The sequence below is a fragment of the Dermacentor albipictus genome, unplaced genomic scaffold, assembly GCF_038994185.2.
Source record: "Dermacentor albipictus isolate Rhodes 1998 colony unplaced genomic scaffold, USDA_Dalb.pri_finalv2 scaffold_14, whole genome shotgun sequence".
Classification (NCBI taxonomy): domain Eukaryota; kingdom Metazoa; phylum Arthropoda; class Arachnida; order Ixodida; family Ixodidae; genus Dermacentor; species Dermacentor albipictus.
Genome location: NW_027225568.1, coordinates 1,436,287 through 1,454,296, shown reverse-complemented (window position 1 = coordinate 1,454,296; position 18,010 = coordinate 1,436,287). Strand labels below are relative to the sequence as shown.

Here is an 18,010-nt window from a genome sequence, read left to right as displayed (position 1 = left end):
TTTCTATAAATAAATGTCAAATCATGTCTTTCAAAAAAAAAAAAAACTCAGTGGACCAAACTAACCTACTATTGCTCTTCAGTGTCCGTTCAAACTCTACATACAATGGGGGAGGAAGGCTAGTCAGAATTTTAATAGCACTCTGGCCGAACCGCAGACAACGAATGCAGCCAAACCACCCTAAGGTTATCATGTAGTGTGCAAGGGAGCGAATAGTGCGAGGTGACCTGACTGAGCTGCCGAGGCAGACGAGGTTTGAAGGACTCCGAATTAAAATCAGTTGCATGTTGTGTCTCGGGAAGCATGCATTACTCGTGTTTGTCTTCTCCAGCTGCTCTCTCATTTCCCTCTCAACCACACCTTAAGTAATGCTACTGTACGGGCTAGTTGGTTGCTAGATTCTTGATTCATGTTGCCAGAGCAACGTAGACATGACATGAAGAGAAGATGCAGACACCACAAACACTAGACTACAACTCTGGTAACATGAATCAAGCATTCAATCCAAACTTTTAACACGTTCAGTGTGGCAGCACTATTTCAAGTCCCAATTCCCATGCATCATGACCCACCAGTCGGTCACACACATTGCCTCTCAGGTGGGGTATGATGCACCAGTGAGCCATGCACATTTGCATCTATCTCAAACTTCAGGGAGATGGTGCTACTGCACCTTCAATTGCAAGCAACGTTTGTTTGCCTGCATAGATCTTTTAATGCGAAAGCGTTAAGGGCCCCGTGTGTAATCTAATTCCGAACCATGCATACTCAACCACTCTTCTACCACCAAAGTTGCTTATATCTTGTCTTTCATTTTTTACAAAGTTCTTCTCCGGAATTTTGAGAACGGCAGCCCATAAACAAATGTAATGGCAAAAAACACCAACAGCACATATCTCTTATGCTAGCTCTTCTCAGACTGAAACATTAAATGTGCGAAACAATAACAGGAGATTGACCCACACAAGAGGCAGCGTTTCTACCAGAAAGCTTGCCTTCATGCATAGTGCTCGCCGCCAACGTTTCCCGCTAAACGTTGTGGTTACATAAGCTGGAGTTGCTGGAAAGCATGAAAAGCAGTCAGGGGTCTTTGAATGCTATTGTGTTCCGCTCTTAAAGGCGAAGCTTAAGCGTCCTCCAATTTTTTTTTTTCAAACATATTGCTTCTGCAATACAGGAGAGGCCCAGAATTTGGATAGTGCACAGGGGGACTAACTTGTCATTGTAACTTGTCACAGATCCATGATGCAGCGAACGTGTTGATAACCTGACAAAGTTCCTGATGAACGACATGAACAACATAATAAATATTACTCAAAAATTATTGTAGGTATTAGATGACTGCAACGTCCCAAAGTGCATTTAATCAGACTTAAATGAAAGTCAGTGTTAAAAGTGCATGTTTAGGGGAGTTCACAAGAAATAATGCAGGCATTGTAGTTCATGACAGGGTTGAGGATGCAGACGCTTCCACCATGAAAGAGTGCTGCGCCCACTGTCCATCCTTCCACGCTTGCAAAATTAGTTCACTTGCAGCTAAGAGGAGGCATCCCAGTAGCTCACTAACAACAAACCTGCATCAACAGTCAGTCCCAGCAAGTGCGAGACTAAATGCAGCCATGAGCATAAACACCTTTCGAGAACTCCGAAAGGGGTCTAGGAGGGGGATAGCTGGCCCATATATAATGGCTGAACCAAGAACACCCTATTCGACCAGAATCCTGGACACTTACCTGTTGCCCCAATGCAGAACTATGGTTCTGCAATGTTAAAGTGTATAACACCTAAATTCCTCAATCTGTCAATGTCCATCGAATAAATATGAGAAAGTCTTGCCAAAGAAACTTATAACATTACGTTCAGACCTGTATAAGTTGTTACAGTCGACATTCCGTTGATTCGACCCTGACGGAACCGACAAAACTGGTCGAATTATCCGGCGGGTCTAAAAATGCCCTAACATGCTGTTGATCACTAGGCAGTATTTGCCTTCAAAGTTAGCTTCCCCACAATGCGTGTTATGTGGTGAAGCACACCAAGCAAGAAGGGGGGGGGGGGATGTGCCACTGTTGCGAGACATAACACGTTTCTTAATTTACGCACTTAGATGAGCCATCTCCGGTAACAGTATGAGCACCAAGACACCTAATAAATTTACTGGCAGGCGCTCAGAGTTTGAGATAAGCTCCTAAACATCCCCTCGACTTTCGGAGTTTTTCATCTTACCGCCTTTCTTTCTGCTAGCTTTCCCAAAACACAGATGCTTTTTCTCTGCTTATCGGTGCACAGTGCGCGTGCGCGCATAAGAAGCATACTAGATCACATTAACCGTCTCAAATACAAGACATGCATGGTGGGCGAAATGAGGGCCGAAATGGCCACAGAAACTTCAGAAACAGCTCTCAATTGCTGCCAGTATGTTTATTTAGCATCTAGGTTCTCATATTGCGAAGCTGACCAGTCAAGTTCGAATTTGCCGGCCACGGTCAATATTGAGATCAAAATAACGGAAGTTTGGCGGTTTATAAATGTATAGGTGCCAGCCGGGACCTTTAGTCGAGATGGAATTAACCAAAAAATCGAATTAACTGGAGTCAAATTAATGAGAGGCTACTGTAGTATGCAATTATGCTTGCCATTGTTATTGTGATGAACTGTGTATATATTTACAACCATGTGCTGCATAGATTTTTTACACATTTAATAGGCAATACTGATCCATGATTTTGGCGAAGTAGTGCACTTGGAAAAAAAACACATTCACAGCATGATGATGACATGTAGTTTTTAATGGCACAAGGGCCAGTTATGGGCAAAGAGCGCCATAACAAATGGTAATTTTAAGGATGTATTGTGAATGGCGTGGACAGTGAATTCGTCATGGTAGGTGTGGCATGGCTGTATAAGGGCCTAAAAACTGTCGCTGTAAATGGCGTAAAATAATAGGTATGTACTAAAATAATGACACCGATTGGTTAGGGATGTGGACAATGGCAATTGTTTTGGTAAAAACATACGAAAATGAAACAACAGTTACACTAGAGCATCAAGACGGCCCTCGAATACAACGGCTGTTATTCACATGTTAAAATTTCCTGGCCAAATTATTTCTTAGGCTAAGAAACCTAAGACTATTTGCAGATTAAAAAGCGGTTCATCGCTAAGAAAAAATGCAGGGTGAAGAGGTATATTTTCCCAATGTGAAAAAGGGAAATACTTTTTCCTTTCTGTTTCTACTGCAGTGCCCTGGATAAGAACATGGAGGACTGTCAGGCTATTGCCGCACCTACAACAAGTTGGAGAACCTCCCCCAGTCAAGAGGTAGGAGTGAGTACTGTGTGTCCTATACTTAATCGGCAAAGAAGTACTTTTTTGTACTGTGCTGTTTTCTCACTTGTCCAATTCCATAGTTTTGGTTTTTTAATGTGTAGCTTATTCAATGTTTGTGTATCCCACTCTCCTTGCCAATGACTCCTCAGTTCCCGACGTGGAAGACTTCAGGTCTGTGGCTGGTATGGGGACATTACCATCTGTGTCGCTGAAACATTCACAGCATCATTCATAGATGAGGACATACACAGGCGCTTGCAACTATTGGTTTATTGCTCAATGACATTTTTTTCAGTAAACGCTTTGCAAAGTGCATGCGTTGCAACAGCTGCATGGCAGGGAAAACAAGAACAAAAAATAACAAATAGATGAAGATAACCATCACTGTGTGGCACTCAAGATAGAATCAAATGCCCAGGTAGCGGCATTCTTTTTTTCCTAAAAATGATACTGCGCCTGTGTTACAGCGCCCGCGCCTGTCCTCATCATTCATGCTTGCGTGAACATGCTTTTTCCAAGTGCGCTACTTCACCAAAATATTTATGTGTATTCCCTGCTACTGCCGACTTCCAGTGGCAGTGAAGCCAGTCAAGTTGCACTGCGATGCTGCTTTTTTTCTCACCACCTCCAGTTTTATAGAAACTTGAATAAACTGATTAATTGATTGATTCCACCTAATGTTGGGAGAATCTCCTTGCACACAGTGAGAAAGGGCACCACAAAAGCTGTAACTAATTCTTCCACAGACAGGTGTATCCATTTTGTACCTCACAAACACCCACACCTCAGGGTTCGCAGCAATTCAGCGCCTGAGCAAGGCAAAGGTGGAGACAGAAATTCAGACAAGGCAATTCGCTGGCGAATATGTGAACATTCCCTTTGAGGGGCACTTGCTGCTCCATCAACGACTGCAGTCTACCATAAGTAGGGCCCCCTGCTGCTACAACAACACAACGAATAGGCACACAACTTACTTTGTCCGACCCGTGACGGTGTTCGCAAGGGTTCTCAGGATGTTAGGTGGCTTGATAAGCTCCTTCAGGATGTTGGACTCCGTTGCAAGTGGGAAGCCATTGTCCAACATTTCATCCAGGAGCTGCACATTTCATTAATCTGTTCACCTGTGTACATGTGCAACTACCGTGCAATTTCTCCAGAATGTGTACATTAAAAAATGCTGCACTGCTGCTAGCCCCTTATTATTATTATGGGGTTTTACGTGCCAAAACCACTTTCTGATTATGAGGCACACCGTAGTGGAGGACTCCGGAAATTTCGACCACCTGGGGTTCTTTAACGTGCACCTAAATCTAAGTACACGGGTGTTTTCGCATTTCGCCCCCATCGAAATGCGGCCGCCGTGGCCAGGATTCGATCCCGCGACCTCGTGCTCAGCAGCCTAACACCAAAGCCACTGAGCAACCACGACGGGTGACTGCTGCTAGCCCCTAGGCCAACATTCTTTTTTCGACATTCTAGCATAAGCATAACATAAGCCAACAAACAAATATACCAAGAACAAAACATGGGAAATTACGTGTACTTACTAACTGAATTAAAGAAATGATAAGTTAATGGAACTGAAAGTGGATGAAAAAACTTGCCGCAGGTGGGGAAACGATTCATTAATTTATCAAGTCCTTAGTGTTTTTCTTTGTTGGCTTCTTACTATATTAATAAAAATCTGGCCCCATAGTTAACCCCCTTCTCGTTCATTCCATAATGAGGGTCTCGAATACGGCAACATTGATGCCTTCAAGTAGCATGCGCGGATTTATTGACCAGGTGCCTTCACCCCAAAAAAAGATCACGTACATGCGACGCCTGCGGCAGAAAGGATTTTTCACACCTGCCCCCAAGGCTTGCGAGTGGTGACGCTGACTAAAACTCCCAAGGTTAGTTCTAGTAGTAAACCATAAATACCCAAGAAAGTGGATGGGGAAACGGCGCCGTGGCAGCTCAATTAGTAGAGCATTGCACGTGTAATACAAAGGCGTGGGATTGTTCCCCACCAGCGGCAAGTTGTTTTTTCATCCACTTTCAATTCCAATAATTTATTGTTTCTTTAATTCAATTATTAAGTACAAGTAATTTCCCCTGTGTTGTTCTTGGGGTCTTTGATTGATGGCTCCTTATATGATTAATAAAAATCAGGTTACTTGGTTAACCCTCTTTCTTCTCGTTCAAAGCATAAACATAACTTGCACAACTGAAGGACTAGAACATGGCTTGAATAGTAAAGCACAACATTAAAAGTATACTAAGATTACAGTTGGTTGCATTACTCACTACAAATTGCCAATTTTTAAATATGGTCCCAAATTTATATGAAATTATATTTTGGAGTTTTGCATGCCAAAATTGTGATCTGATTATGAGGATAGTAGTAGAGGGGGACTCCGGATTAATTTTGACCACCTAGGGTTCTTTAAGGTGCACCTAAATCTAAGTAAACAAGCGCTTTTCCATTTTGTTCCCACTGTAAAGCAGCCGCTGCAAGTAGGATCAAACCTACAACCTCAAGCTCAGCAGCGCAATGCCATAGCCACTGGGTTACCGCAGCAAGCAGCTTCCAAATTTGTTAATTTGTAAGCGCATAAGGAATCTACTTCCACCGTGCTAAAGATACTTCCTTCTTTACTGTAAACTAATCGAGACTAATATTTAGACACTGACAATTTATCTTCATCCCGCTGCACAGCCAAGAGTTGCATGCAGGCCTAGCGAGACATCACAATATGGGGGCAAGGTCGACTCCACATTAAGTTGAATAAGACGGATTTTTTTCACATCCCTCGTCAAATGCAAATAATTAGACAATAGAAAACAAAATATTCACAACAAAGCATACCTCGTAAACAACCACATAATGCTCCTTGATAAGGAACTCGGTGCAATCACTGAAGTAGTCCACAAATGTGTCCACCACACGATGCAGGAACTCAATCACAAACAGCGGTGGTACTGCAAGGAGGAGGGGAGAGTTGAGCAGGTGAGAAGCTCGGATACATCACAGAAGTAAAGAAAACATTGATTGAAACATTGATTCACTGAAGGCATGTAACGTTTCAAGGCAAACACAGGTGGAATGACACACACCACAGTGAAGGGCTCTCGAATAATTTTGACCGTCTTAGTCTCTAGTCTCTGCCCAATGCTCAGTATGGAGCATTTTTGCATTACACCTTTGTTGGAATGCAGTGCTGCAATCAGCAATCAAACCCACAACCTCATGCTCAGCAGCAGGTTGCCACAACCACTGAACTACCGCAGCTGGTATATAAAATGAAAGACTGCCCCAAACAAGAAGTGCTTGCTTACAGAGTATGCAAAGAGTTGTGCCCTTTTGTAAGCACAACACCCACGAAAGAAACCTGCCCAGGACAAACATCCAAGATCTTCTAGTGCTCTTAAATACGTTACTCTGACTTAGTGTGTGCACTGGTCAGGCGCATACAAGACAAGGGACCAAAAGAGAGAAAACACACCAACTGTAGTGCATTACCGTCTCTTTTTCTGTCCCTCGCCTCGCGTGCACTGCTCAAGTCAAAGATGAACCATTACCAATTAGCCCAAATGCACATCCTGCCGATAGCCACCAGTGCTATCAGTGAGTTTATAGCATCTTGCAAAAGTGCGCACCAATTTTCAGGCTATCATGCTGTTCGAGTGTACTGCCTTGATCCCAGGAGCATGAACCCATCGATGCAGATAACAGCACAGACAGCTCGTGAATGTCGCGTCATTGGCAAACGGCCATGTCCTGGGATCAAGTTGGTGCACGTGAGTACAACTTGTCATCATGATAGGGAGGCAGCCCAAAGGTGGACCTCTGCACACTCAAACCTCCACCGATAGAAAGGTGGTTATCAGCAAGTTACACAGAAGGCACTGCCAAACATGCACTAATGTATTGATATGAACGGAACAGTATTTTGTACACAAACATTCACAAAATTGAACATTTATGACAATTACATCAATAAGCAATAGCCTCTATGCATTTGCTGAGCAAGGGTTTAAAAGGCCTCAGCACTTATTTAATCATTCTTCATTTTATTAAACTACTACATTATAATGTCAAGGTGTGATGTACTTTAGTTGGGCACTCTATGAACATACTTGGCCCTTATACCAGTAAACAGCACATATTAATCAAATGAACCCCCTGCAACAATAAATCGTGTTCCTTGAAAAAAAAAATAAAACTAAATGCTTAGATCTCATTCAGTGAATATTAAAGTTGTAAGGAGGCGCCACTCTTCAAAAGCTTTATTTGCTAACAGGTAGTGCGCAGTGATTCTTTTTATGTTGCAGTTGTCTTAAATATGTTTATGATAATGCAGCTGTCACGGCTTGTCACCCGTTTGCCAATGGCACGAAGTCGTCGACGGGGTACACAAGCAGGTTGGTCATTCCGTATGCAAGCGAACCGAGCGAAGGAGTCAGAGTTGGGAGAAAGAGATAAAAAAAAATATTCACCGACTGGCAACGACACACAAAGTAAAAGAAACAAAAAAAACACTAACACACATGCACTTAATATAGATCAATGACAACAAAAGAAATACAGTGAACAGTTAACAGTGGATACAGAAATTAAGACTACACAAAACACACTTAACGGAGGTCCACTAAACAGAGTTCAAACGAAAACATATGATGGCATATGCATCGCCGGGCAGCGGCAGCAAGTCCATAAGGCGTGGAGTCGACGGGAGAGCTTTCCCGAAGAGCGCAGGCAAGCCGATCTCGTTGCGGTGGATGCGATTGCTGTGCTGGGTTTCTCAGGAGTCTAGATCTGACAACTTCCCCCAGCAGGTTGAGTTAACTTGAGGGAAACTACCGTGAGCTTCGTTGCAGACATTGCTTTGTGGTCTCTTACGTCAACTAGCCACTGTGAGTTCAGATGCGGTTAGGCGGCCCAGGCGATACTGGACAGCACTAGCCTCTCGACGCTTCTCAGCAGATCATAGGTTCAACTTCTAGACTGCTTAGCTCTGTCTAAAACCTGCATTTAAATATCTTCTCCTTCCCCTAGTTCCCTGTGTTGGGGAACAGCAGATATTGGTGACAATGCAATCAAGTTCACCCAAATGTATCCCGGCACCTCCCATGGTCTTGGCCGCGCCCCTTTTAACTAAGGGCGAGGAACCGGGTGATTTCCCCCGGCTGTTAGAAGTAGCGCACTTACATTTCCCCCCCCCCCCCCCACACACACACACACCCTTTAGTTCGTGGCAGACCTCTGTTGTCCGTTGACAAACGCAGAAGAAATGATGGCAGCCAGCCATACGGCGCCAAACCGTCTGACGCACATACACTGTCAGCAATTCGTGGACGCGGAATTGCAGAGAGACACCACATATTTTGAGGTATTCACACCCCTGCAATCTTAGGAAGCTTCTCAATGCACGTGTGGGGTAGAGAACACACAGAGGTTCGTATAAAAAGCTGTCAAAACGTCACGGTCGCACCAACAAAAAAAATAATCTCCAAGCCTGCCTTCGACTTTTTTCGACAGCTTGCCCGAGCGGCTGGCAATACCCGTCTTGCTCGCCTGTTTCCATTCCCATGACCTTTTGGTGCCCATTGATCGGTGCTTCACCGACTCTAACAATGCCGCACCGTGACAGCAGCCAAACAGAAGAAGTCAGATGTTTCGTGTTTGGACAATAGAAATACCAATTCAGTAACAAGACAATTTGTGATACACTCACATGCCTGCCTGAATACGTGAAAAGAACAAAAAAAAATCTTTACGCTGCACACGAGATGCAAAGCACATTTTTAGTGCATAAATACAATATATCATGACATACAATAATAGCCTTCTGTAATTGAAATAAAGTTGAAGAAAATTGCTTTAAAGAAAGAGTTTCTCAATGTCAATGATACCTTTATGCACATGCACTCACCCTCGGACATAGTGACAGCCACAAAGAACATCTTGTTACGGTAGATGTTGATGAGGTAGTGATGCGGGGCGGAGATGACAGGCGGGATATCCTCAGGGCTGGCAGCTTTCTTCTGCACGTCGAAGAAGTAGTCGCACACCGACCGGTGGATGACACTCTTCCAGTGCTTCTCCATAAAGACATCCCTGTGATTACCAGAAAAAATGTACATGAAATGCACATAAAATTGCACATGTCCTCAGTATCTTTCATTGTGTCATTTTACTTTTGCAATAGCATTTAAACGAACGCTCAAGGAGTATTGTGCCATCGGCACTGGGGATGGCACAAATTTCAGCACCACCGTTGGCGTTGTCATGCTGTCACGGTAGTGAAGCACATGTGCGGCTCGCACGTGTTAGAAGGTCTCCAGAGATGCACAGTGAATTTGGCAATAAAAGTGACGAAGCCACATGGAAAAACTATCACACTGCCCTCAATTGGCTCTGCTGGAGCCAGGGCAGCACTCTACCTTCCACTGCTGGCATGAGTGCTGAGCACACACACAATGGCAATGCTGCCAAGCAGCTATGTGCATAAAACACCGTAGTGCATGCACTGGTCTGAGCAGAATGGACGGTAAGCATCAAGGTAATTCTATATAATACTTCCTTTGGACGCTGGTGAACACCTATCATTTCCCTTCGTTCTCATCTCGTTTACCATCCAGATGCAACACCTGCAATGCAAGTGGCAATGCTCTTCATCCTGCCAGCTTTCTCAGATGCCTTCAGCGCAATGCTAAACCTTGCTATTTCTTTCAATGCTTCGTCTTCAGACAAAACTGCCATTTTTTTTTTTTTTATGTATACACAGCCAGCCAAGGGAGCTATCACAAGACAAGAACAGAGGCCCTAGCAAACAAACTCCTCAGTCAAAGCGAAGCAGTAAAAAAAGTGTGCTAGCAAATTAAAAACAAGGTCAAGGGCAGAGCCAGAACAAGGCAGAGGCACTACCATAAAGATGCCAAACAGGAAATAAGAAAACAAAAATCAAAAACGAATTGGTAACAAAGGCATCAGCTGATCTGCAGGTAATGTGCAAAGAATTCTAGCAGTCAACTATACTGACTGCCCAAGTCTAGCTTTCTAGAAGCACCCACTATGTTAGCTACCTAAGTCTGTCTCACTAGCACTAAAGCCTAGGAGACGCAGTGTATCGGTGCAACATGAAAATTGCCTCAACAATCATAGCGTCACCTACTGCCAGCTTCATTGAGCAGGAAGGAACCCATAGTACTCATTTCTGAGGAAGAAGGAGGAAAAAGAAAAATCTGCATATAAATTTGTTGAAATATAACATTGTCATGCAGACTGTACTTTTGCACTGCGATAAGTAGCCAATTACTATAGCCACTGTTGCAAATATAGCTTAATCGCATCACTCACACATCTTAGAAAGTAAAGCAACAGCCGTTAAAAAGAATTCTGAGGGAGCACGAGTTTTTCAGGAAACATTGTTATTGTAGCCTGCCAGGAGGATGTCCCTAGTGCCAATGGTGCTAAAGAAATTCAGAGGACGCCTGTAAGCTGCGTCTTAAATTCGCTTGTGGTGTATTGCTGTGCCCAGGTTAGTTTTACCCATTTCAACATGGCAATGAGTAGAACAATGTGTACAGTTGGACTTGCACATCCCAATTGATGGTAGCAAAACAAAAAGGCCCACTTTTTAAAAAGAAACATTTTTTCTTTTGCTCTTCTGCCCACTTTGTGGGTGCTGGCCTGGTGCTATCTTGCCGATTATACAACTTGGGCCACTGGGCATGTACCACTTGGTAAGTGTCCAAATGGACAAGCAGAACAAGAAGCAAGACTTGAAGGTGTTTGGCATCAAAAGCAGTCAAACGTGAACAAAGAAGTGAATAGCATGGGGCAGAGCATGCATTGAGTGAGGATGTTCAGCAACAGAGAAATCAAGTGAAGACATTTCCATAACCGATTCCCACCATATGCACAAGATCCACACTTCTTTTATTGCTATTAAAATATTCCTTAACATATAAATTTGCATTTTTTTCTACAAGGGCATCAAAACCACACAACCAAAACAAGGTGAAATTCATTCCTTAGTCATGTCCAACAAAGTGAGAAGTAAAGATTGACCGAGAAGGTTGACCACTCAAAAGCAACGCAGGGTAGAAGGCTGGCGGGTTGTTAGTGATGCATAATTAGACATATAGCACCGGAACATGGGATGAACTGTAGCACTCGGCATGTCCACTCTTGCCTGCCTTGTATGACTAATTAAACATAGTGTGCTTAAAAACTAAGCATAAACAGTACATTCAGAAGCACTATCCATCTAAAATGATAACCACCAGGCTATGACACTTGTATTCATCAAATAGAACCTGACACAATAGTGTTCTATGCATCATTTATCTCAGAAAATGACACAGGGCCTACAAAGATCAAACTTTGCAGGCACAGTATTTTTGGACTCAATGGATAACAGCAAAGACAGTGGACTGCAACAGCAATCAACAAACAACATTTGGCAGTTGCAGTTATGAGCAAGTTGATGGTTCATGTTCACGATGGATCAAGTTGAGCAACTGATGGACCATCAGTTGTGCTTCTAAGCAAGGTCTTCTCCTGATGGGTAGAAATATGGGAATCCTGCACTGATGCCGACTACCTACATCGCTCCATAAACAGGGGCTCCAAAGTTGCCCGTCAGCTTTGTGGTGTTTCTTCCAAGCTCAATGTGTTCAACCTAGCCTCGCTGCTTCATGCACAATGCAAGGCACAAAATGCTGACAGGTTTCTTGTTCTCTATCCTATCAGAGAGTAAAGAACAAGAAGATTCGAAGCATGCAATGTAGTGAGCAATTCTGGGCGAGTGTTAATAAGATTATTGATAGACAATACAATGTCTTCCAATACTGCTAAATAAAATCTAAATTAAATAAAGAAAGCAATGATGTCCAAACAATGTTGTAGTGCTGTTTAATCTTCTACAGCTGCCCACCAATAAGCCAAAGTAGCAATCATTTTTGAAAGACATTTTTAACATTCTCAGCTATGCAGCCACAAAAAAAGCTAACATTTTTTTACCCGTCTTCCCCAGGAATGAGTAGGGAAACCTGCAGGGAAGCTGTACAAAAGCTATTAGGATTGTTAATTGGGCAAGTTATGCTCCTGAAAATAGCTTACAAAAGTTTTACCTGGATTCTGTGCTGCAGTGAAGCTTACATGTCTCGGGATATAGTGATAAATGTACAATAGTTACACTCACCCACACACCAGTATAAACTGAAAAGAATCCCCAGGCATGCACATACTGCAAGGAATGAGTGGCCAGCTGAGCCCTCACACAGTTCCTCATTTACTTACGACCATGTATAGTGAGGATAGAGTGAGACTGAGGGCAGCATGCAACCATCCAGGCTTCCTGAACAATTCAGGCTTCTTACAAAGACACTTTTATGTCATACTTTCTTTTTTCAATGACCAAAGCAGGGAAATTATGCAGTTTTCTTACAACATAGCATAGGCCCAAATCTGGCATCACCATCCATGTAAGTTTCAACAGCACTGAAGCACTGGGAGATGAAAGGTCCAGCCTTGTTTTGAACATACAGTGCAAGGTATGAGAACGGGCTAGACAAAAGACAGCAAGAAAGGTGGGACGAAGACAAACACTGTCTTCATCCCTACTTCTTTGAGTCCTTTGTCTCGTTTTGCAATGATTAAACACGGGCTTGGCCTAAAATATTGTGATGGATGCACACAGTAAAGCTTACATGCAATTTACGAGTTTTGTTTTTCCATTTTAACGTTTCTTGCATTGGTTTGCTCACTTACAAAATGACAAATAAATGCAGAAAAACATACGACTGAAATCAGCCCACACTGATCGTAGGCCTTCTCGTCCTTTCTTTGACTTTAGCAACGTCCTGTAGATAGTGCTCACACGATACCATACACCCTACTGGAAGTATACTTGCATTTTAATAAAACATATTGTAAGAATATAGCAGAAATGTCATCTTACACGCTGCTCCAAAATAAACTGAACCATAGTGACAGACAGAACACTATTCACCATGCAGACGGCAAGGTGCCTTGGCTCTCCAAGCAAAGGTGCCAATCCGATGCCCCTTTCCCAGCATTCCCATGCATACAACAGCCCTGCAAATGCCACTATTCTCTCTAAATAATGAAGAAATTGATGAAAATGAACAGTTCAAGAAGTGATACATAACCACTTACGCTATCATGAGTGTTCAAGTTACCACACCTTGCAGTGCTGCCTTTTATTCGAGTTCACAAATTATGCTTTGTACATCATGTCATTTACACTGTTAATTTATTACTGTTCAAGATTATGCTACAGTGCTTCTTTATATGCCTTTTATTTATGCACATTTAATTCTTCAATTATGTGATTCATGCTAAATTTTTCCTTGTTAACGATTTGTTGAAACTGCTGTAATCTGTGTTTTATTATATTTAGTTTGTAAAGAAGGTCCCATTGCAGTCTTTGATTTCGGGACCTCCTTCTGTATATTAACATTCTGTAATCTTCTAATCATCACAACAAGATCAATTTTGATTCAGACTGCCATTAGAGGCATTAAAGGAGAAACACTAAATTAGGTTAGGCTGACAGAGTATTCTTTCAGAACTCTATTTTCATAAATTTCTCAGTAGGAGGTTGATTAGCAAAAAGAAAATGAAGGCCAAACATCCATTTCTTAAATTTCATGCCTAAAATATGGCACCGTCAGTGTGATGTCACAGATTGCAAAGTATTTTCTCGTGTTTGGGTCATTATGGTGCAGTTAAAGTTATCAAAGCTTGCCAAGTTCCATCTTTGGATCATTCATAATAAAATAGTCTGTGTCTAATTACAAAAAACATTAACCAGGTCCAAGCAGACGCCGTCAAAATCCCCAATGTCATGGCAAGCTGGTGCGGGAACTCGAAGGTGGCGCTGCCACCCATCATTCATTTCCACACCTTTTCTGGCTTTTGAGGCCTCCTGTCACAGTAACAGTGGCTTTATTGGCACTCTTGAAGGGTAGTTTACTAATACAGCTCGGCTTAATCTTCTTTCTAGTATCCCTTTATTACAATAATTTGCAGTAATGCATGGCTCACCAAGAAGAAAGTATTTTGACAGTGGCTAAAGCAAGGTCCAGTCAAACGCTAATACACATACTCAATGTGTGTGCTGCTCTGTACAAGTAGCAACCACAACCACCATCATGTTACCCTTCTTGGCAAACCAAACATTCTTCAAAGATAGTACCACAATGAGACTAAGCACTTGTGCCAAGTCACGTATCTTCGCAGAGTGCGCAATGCTTAAAGCAAAAGTCACCGAATGACCTTGTATCCGACGGAAAATCAGTTCAGCTGTTTGTGATGGCCATGGCATCTATACGGTTGTGCTACCCCATGAGCCTGCTAACAAGCAGCGACACAGACGCCTGTTGCTGAGTGAAGCCGAGTGATAGAAATGGTGTTGTGTTAGCCTCAAGAATCGCTACTTGTGCCTCATTTCAAGCAAGATTGTCCATGGTGACTTAGAAGCTAATGTATGCCATGCAAAAAAAAAGGACACATTTTAATGAAGTGCACAATCCGTTCACACTTAGGCATTGTCACCGTGATATTGCTGAAAGGAAGTACAGTAAAAGCTCCTTAATTGCAACTAGAAAGGAAAAGGCATGTCACTCTTGTATTTGAAATGCAGATAGATTCTTAGGTGTCCAACTTTGGCCTTGCACATGCTTCTCTCACACATGCATTTTTTTTTCTTTACCAGCATGTTTCAGTGCTCTTTAGTTATGCGCTTTCAATTACCATAACCTCTTATATTAAACATTTGCTACTTCATTTGATGTTACCCTGACAGTATATTCTTTATTTAATTATACCATGCTTATTAAAAAACTTAATTTTCCCACAAGCCTCTATAATGCTCCATGCACCGAAGGTGTTATAAAAATTTCATGTCGATTCGTTTGATGTAGCACAACCTAGGCACCACAACTGTAGATCATCTCAAGACTGTTGGTCTTCTTTTCTATCTCCCTCATTACTTCAAAGTCCTGAAACACACCTGATCATGTTGATTACCAAAGCAAGCATAATCACTCTATGCTGTAAGCTACCGTTTCCATCATGACACACTAACATGCCGAGCGAAACGCACTTAATGGATGGGTCACTGACATTACAATGGTGCATCTCTCTCAAGGAATTCCTTAACTCTAACACTGCCTCCGCAAGTAGTTGACAAAATGTGGCCGCTCCACGTGCAGTGCAACAGCCAGGGGGGACCATGGTAGTTTCACTAGAGTGCGTTCTAGTGCAACTCAGTTTCACTACCAGTCCCGTTTGGGGAAAGTTCACAAGGGGTACAATTTTTCCCAAAGTGTTCCATTTCACAGACATACATCATTATTGTGCCTATGTACGGGCAGCCGACCCAAGTAATGCACGGAATCCATTCATCCAGCAGTTCCAGTTTGGCGATTTTTCACTGAAGTGGAGTTCACTAAATAAACTCTACAAACTAAGCATTGCATGAATGAACGAAAGTAACAACCGCCTTGTTAGTTTCCTTCACTCATTATCATGGGGTGCTTCATTTCACTTTTTTTTTTTGCAAGCACAAGCATGACATGCACGTCAGCGTGAGGAACGCAGTTACTTGACCATATGATGGGCATATACAACACAAATGTGAATGGCACTGCACCACAGGGTAGTCTGGATACATTTATAGCGGCATTGGATCGTCCAAAAGCTTTGCACTACATTCAAAGTTCATTATTCGGCTTCCAGTTAGAAAGCGTGAGCCATGTTTGGTTCAGCGAGCCACAGGACGGCATTACAACGTTGCGGCGTTTCCTGCGTGGCACAAACTGCGACTTCTTTGTGAGAACAAGGTCTAGGTGTGCTCCACCAAGCATGTTTCTACACAGCACTGCAGTCGTGAGTACTGTATGTTTGTATTGGTATCGCAAGGTGCCAGCGGTAACAGTATGTGGAGCCACCCACTGAAATTACCAATGTAGACTGCCGACTTGGGCATGATAGTTCATTGTTTACATTACAATCGCGGGGACTTACAGTGAATTGTTCAAAGGTTAACAAGAGCCGTAAGAGAGCACATTAATACAACACACAACTTTTCAAATACTCAACGAGCGAGCCACACGATCTCTAAAGAAAAAAAAAAAAAGCTAAGCCGGCGGCATGTAAACGATATGGAGCAAAAGCATAATCGGAAATGTGTCAAGCACATCTTACCCAGAGCCATTTATGACGAAAACGCTGTGGATCATGGTGGCTAAGTAGGATATCTTACCCTAGTCGATTAAGAAAAAGTTTTTCCCAGCTTCCAACGATAACAGTAGCTATAACATGGCACGTAGGCTCGGCTGACACGATGGGCTACGACTAGAGAAAGGCGAAGCGCCAATAGCTCTATAAGTGAACAGATTCGCTCTAATCAATATACTAATAACTATACTGCTAACGTTACGCGATGCTCTGTCGTAAACAACGCATACTGAAGATCACGAGCAGCTGACTGCAGCCCATCGGAATCACGCCGCCCCGCGACTGCCCACCGCCGCTGACACTTGCCGACGCGGCATGGGACAGCTGCCGACAGGGGAGTAAGTGGCGCAACCAACCCTTTAATATTCAGTGCGTAAATTTACCGTTATTGTACTGTTAACTCTACATTAAAAGCGTTCATGAAATATTAACTGCGCTAGTTTACTTATAATTGTTTTTAGTCAATAATAAGTCTCACCCTTGCATTAGCGAAGCGCAATGGCGGAAAGTTTGAACCACGACCTATGCACGACGTGGTCTGCAGTTCCAGTAGGTCGTGCACACGACCTACCCGATTATTTGAGGTGTGCCGCACGGGCGGTGAAAAGGCACGAACGCAGCTCTGTCCATTCGTGGTGGCTCAGCGCTTCGTTGTTTCACCATGCAAAAAAACACACTAACGAAAAATCTTGAGGCGCCTCGATCATGAACTCCGCTACGTTGAGAGGAAAAAAAATCATGAGCCATTCCACTCTGTGAAGGTAGATGACCAACGAAACTGTTTAGCGCACGACACAGAGGTGATCCAGAATATTGAACAAATGTACGAACATATTTATCGTCCTAATCTGTGGTTATCGTGGTACGCACACGCATTCGCGTATCACCTCTTTCATTAAATGTGTCCGTCACGTAAAACAATTTTTGGCTCATACCTCCAAAGCAATAGCTTATACCCCTGAAACACGGCCTCCCCATTACGACTACAAAAGAGAAGTGAACTTCTACGCTGAAATGATGAGCGGCAACGGAGCCAGCTGGGGAAAACGACGACGCTCGAGCTATTGGCGGCGAGGAGTTACGGAGTCGCCCTCTATCGGAAGCGCCTCGCTGGCGTAGTATGAGGGATCACGTGGCGCGCTCCTCATAGGTTTTGCTGTCAGCGCTTACTGAAAACACCACGCGGGAGCTCTCCCAGACATTTCTGTAAGTACTTTCGAAACGAGAGAAGTTTCTTACTGTCTAAATAATAATCTTGGGCAAACTGAAACCCCACAATCGTTTACAGCCGCTATCTCTTTACGGAATACGTACAGTGAACGCCACTGCGCGCGGTCGGCGCGATGGAGTCTCCCGAACCGGCTTCTTGCGTGAAAGGTAGGTAAACGCTGAGAGCAAACTATGTGAAATATGTTCTTATAG

General features: G+C 43.1%; 1 protein-coding gene across 1 annotated transcript in view; it reads right to left on the bottom strand.

Annotated features, from left to right (window-relative positions):
• cm (AP-3 complex subunit carmine) overlaps positions 1-16,897 on the bottom strand; it is a 140,062-nt gene extending 123,165 nt beyond the window's left edge. The window contains exons 1-4 of the mRNA XM_065447681.1: positions 16,556-16,897; positions 9,249-9,433; positions 6,182-6,294; positions 4,305-4,426 (exon numbers count right to left, since the gene is read on the bottom strand). Of these exons, the coding sequence (XP_065303753.1) occupies positions 4,305-4,426; positions 6,182-6,294; positions 9,249-9,433; positions 16,556-16,590 (455 nt within the window). The 5' untranslated portion in view covers positions 16,591-16,897. The remainder of the gene's footprint in view (positions 1-4,304; positions 4,427-6,181; positions 6,295-9,248; positions 9,434-16,555) is intronic.
• Between the last annotated feature and the right edge of the window lie 1,113 nt (positions 16,898-18,010).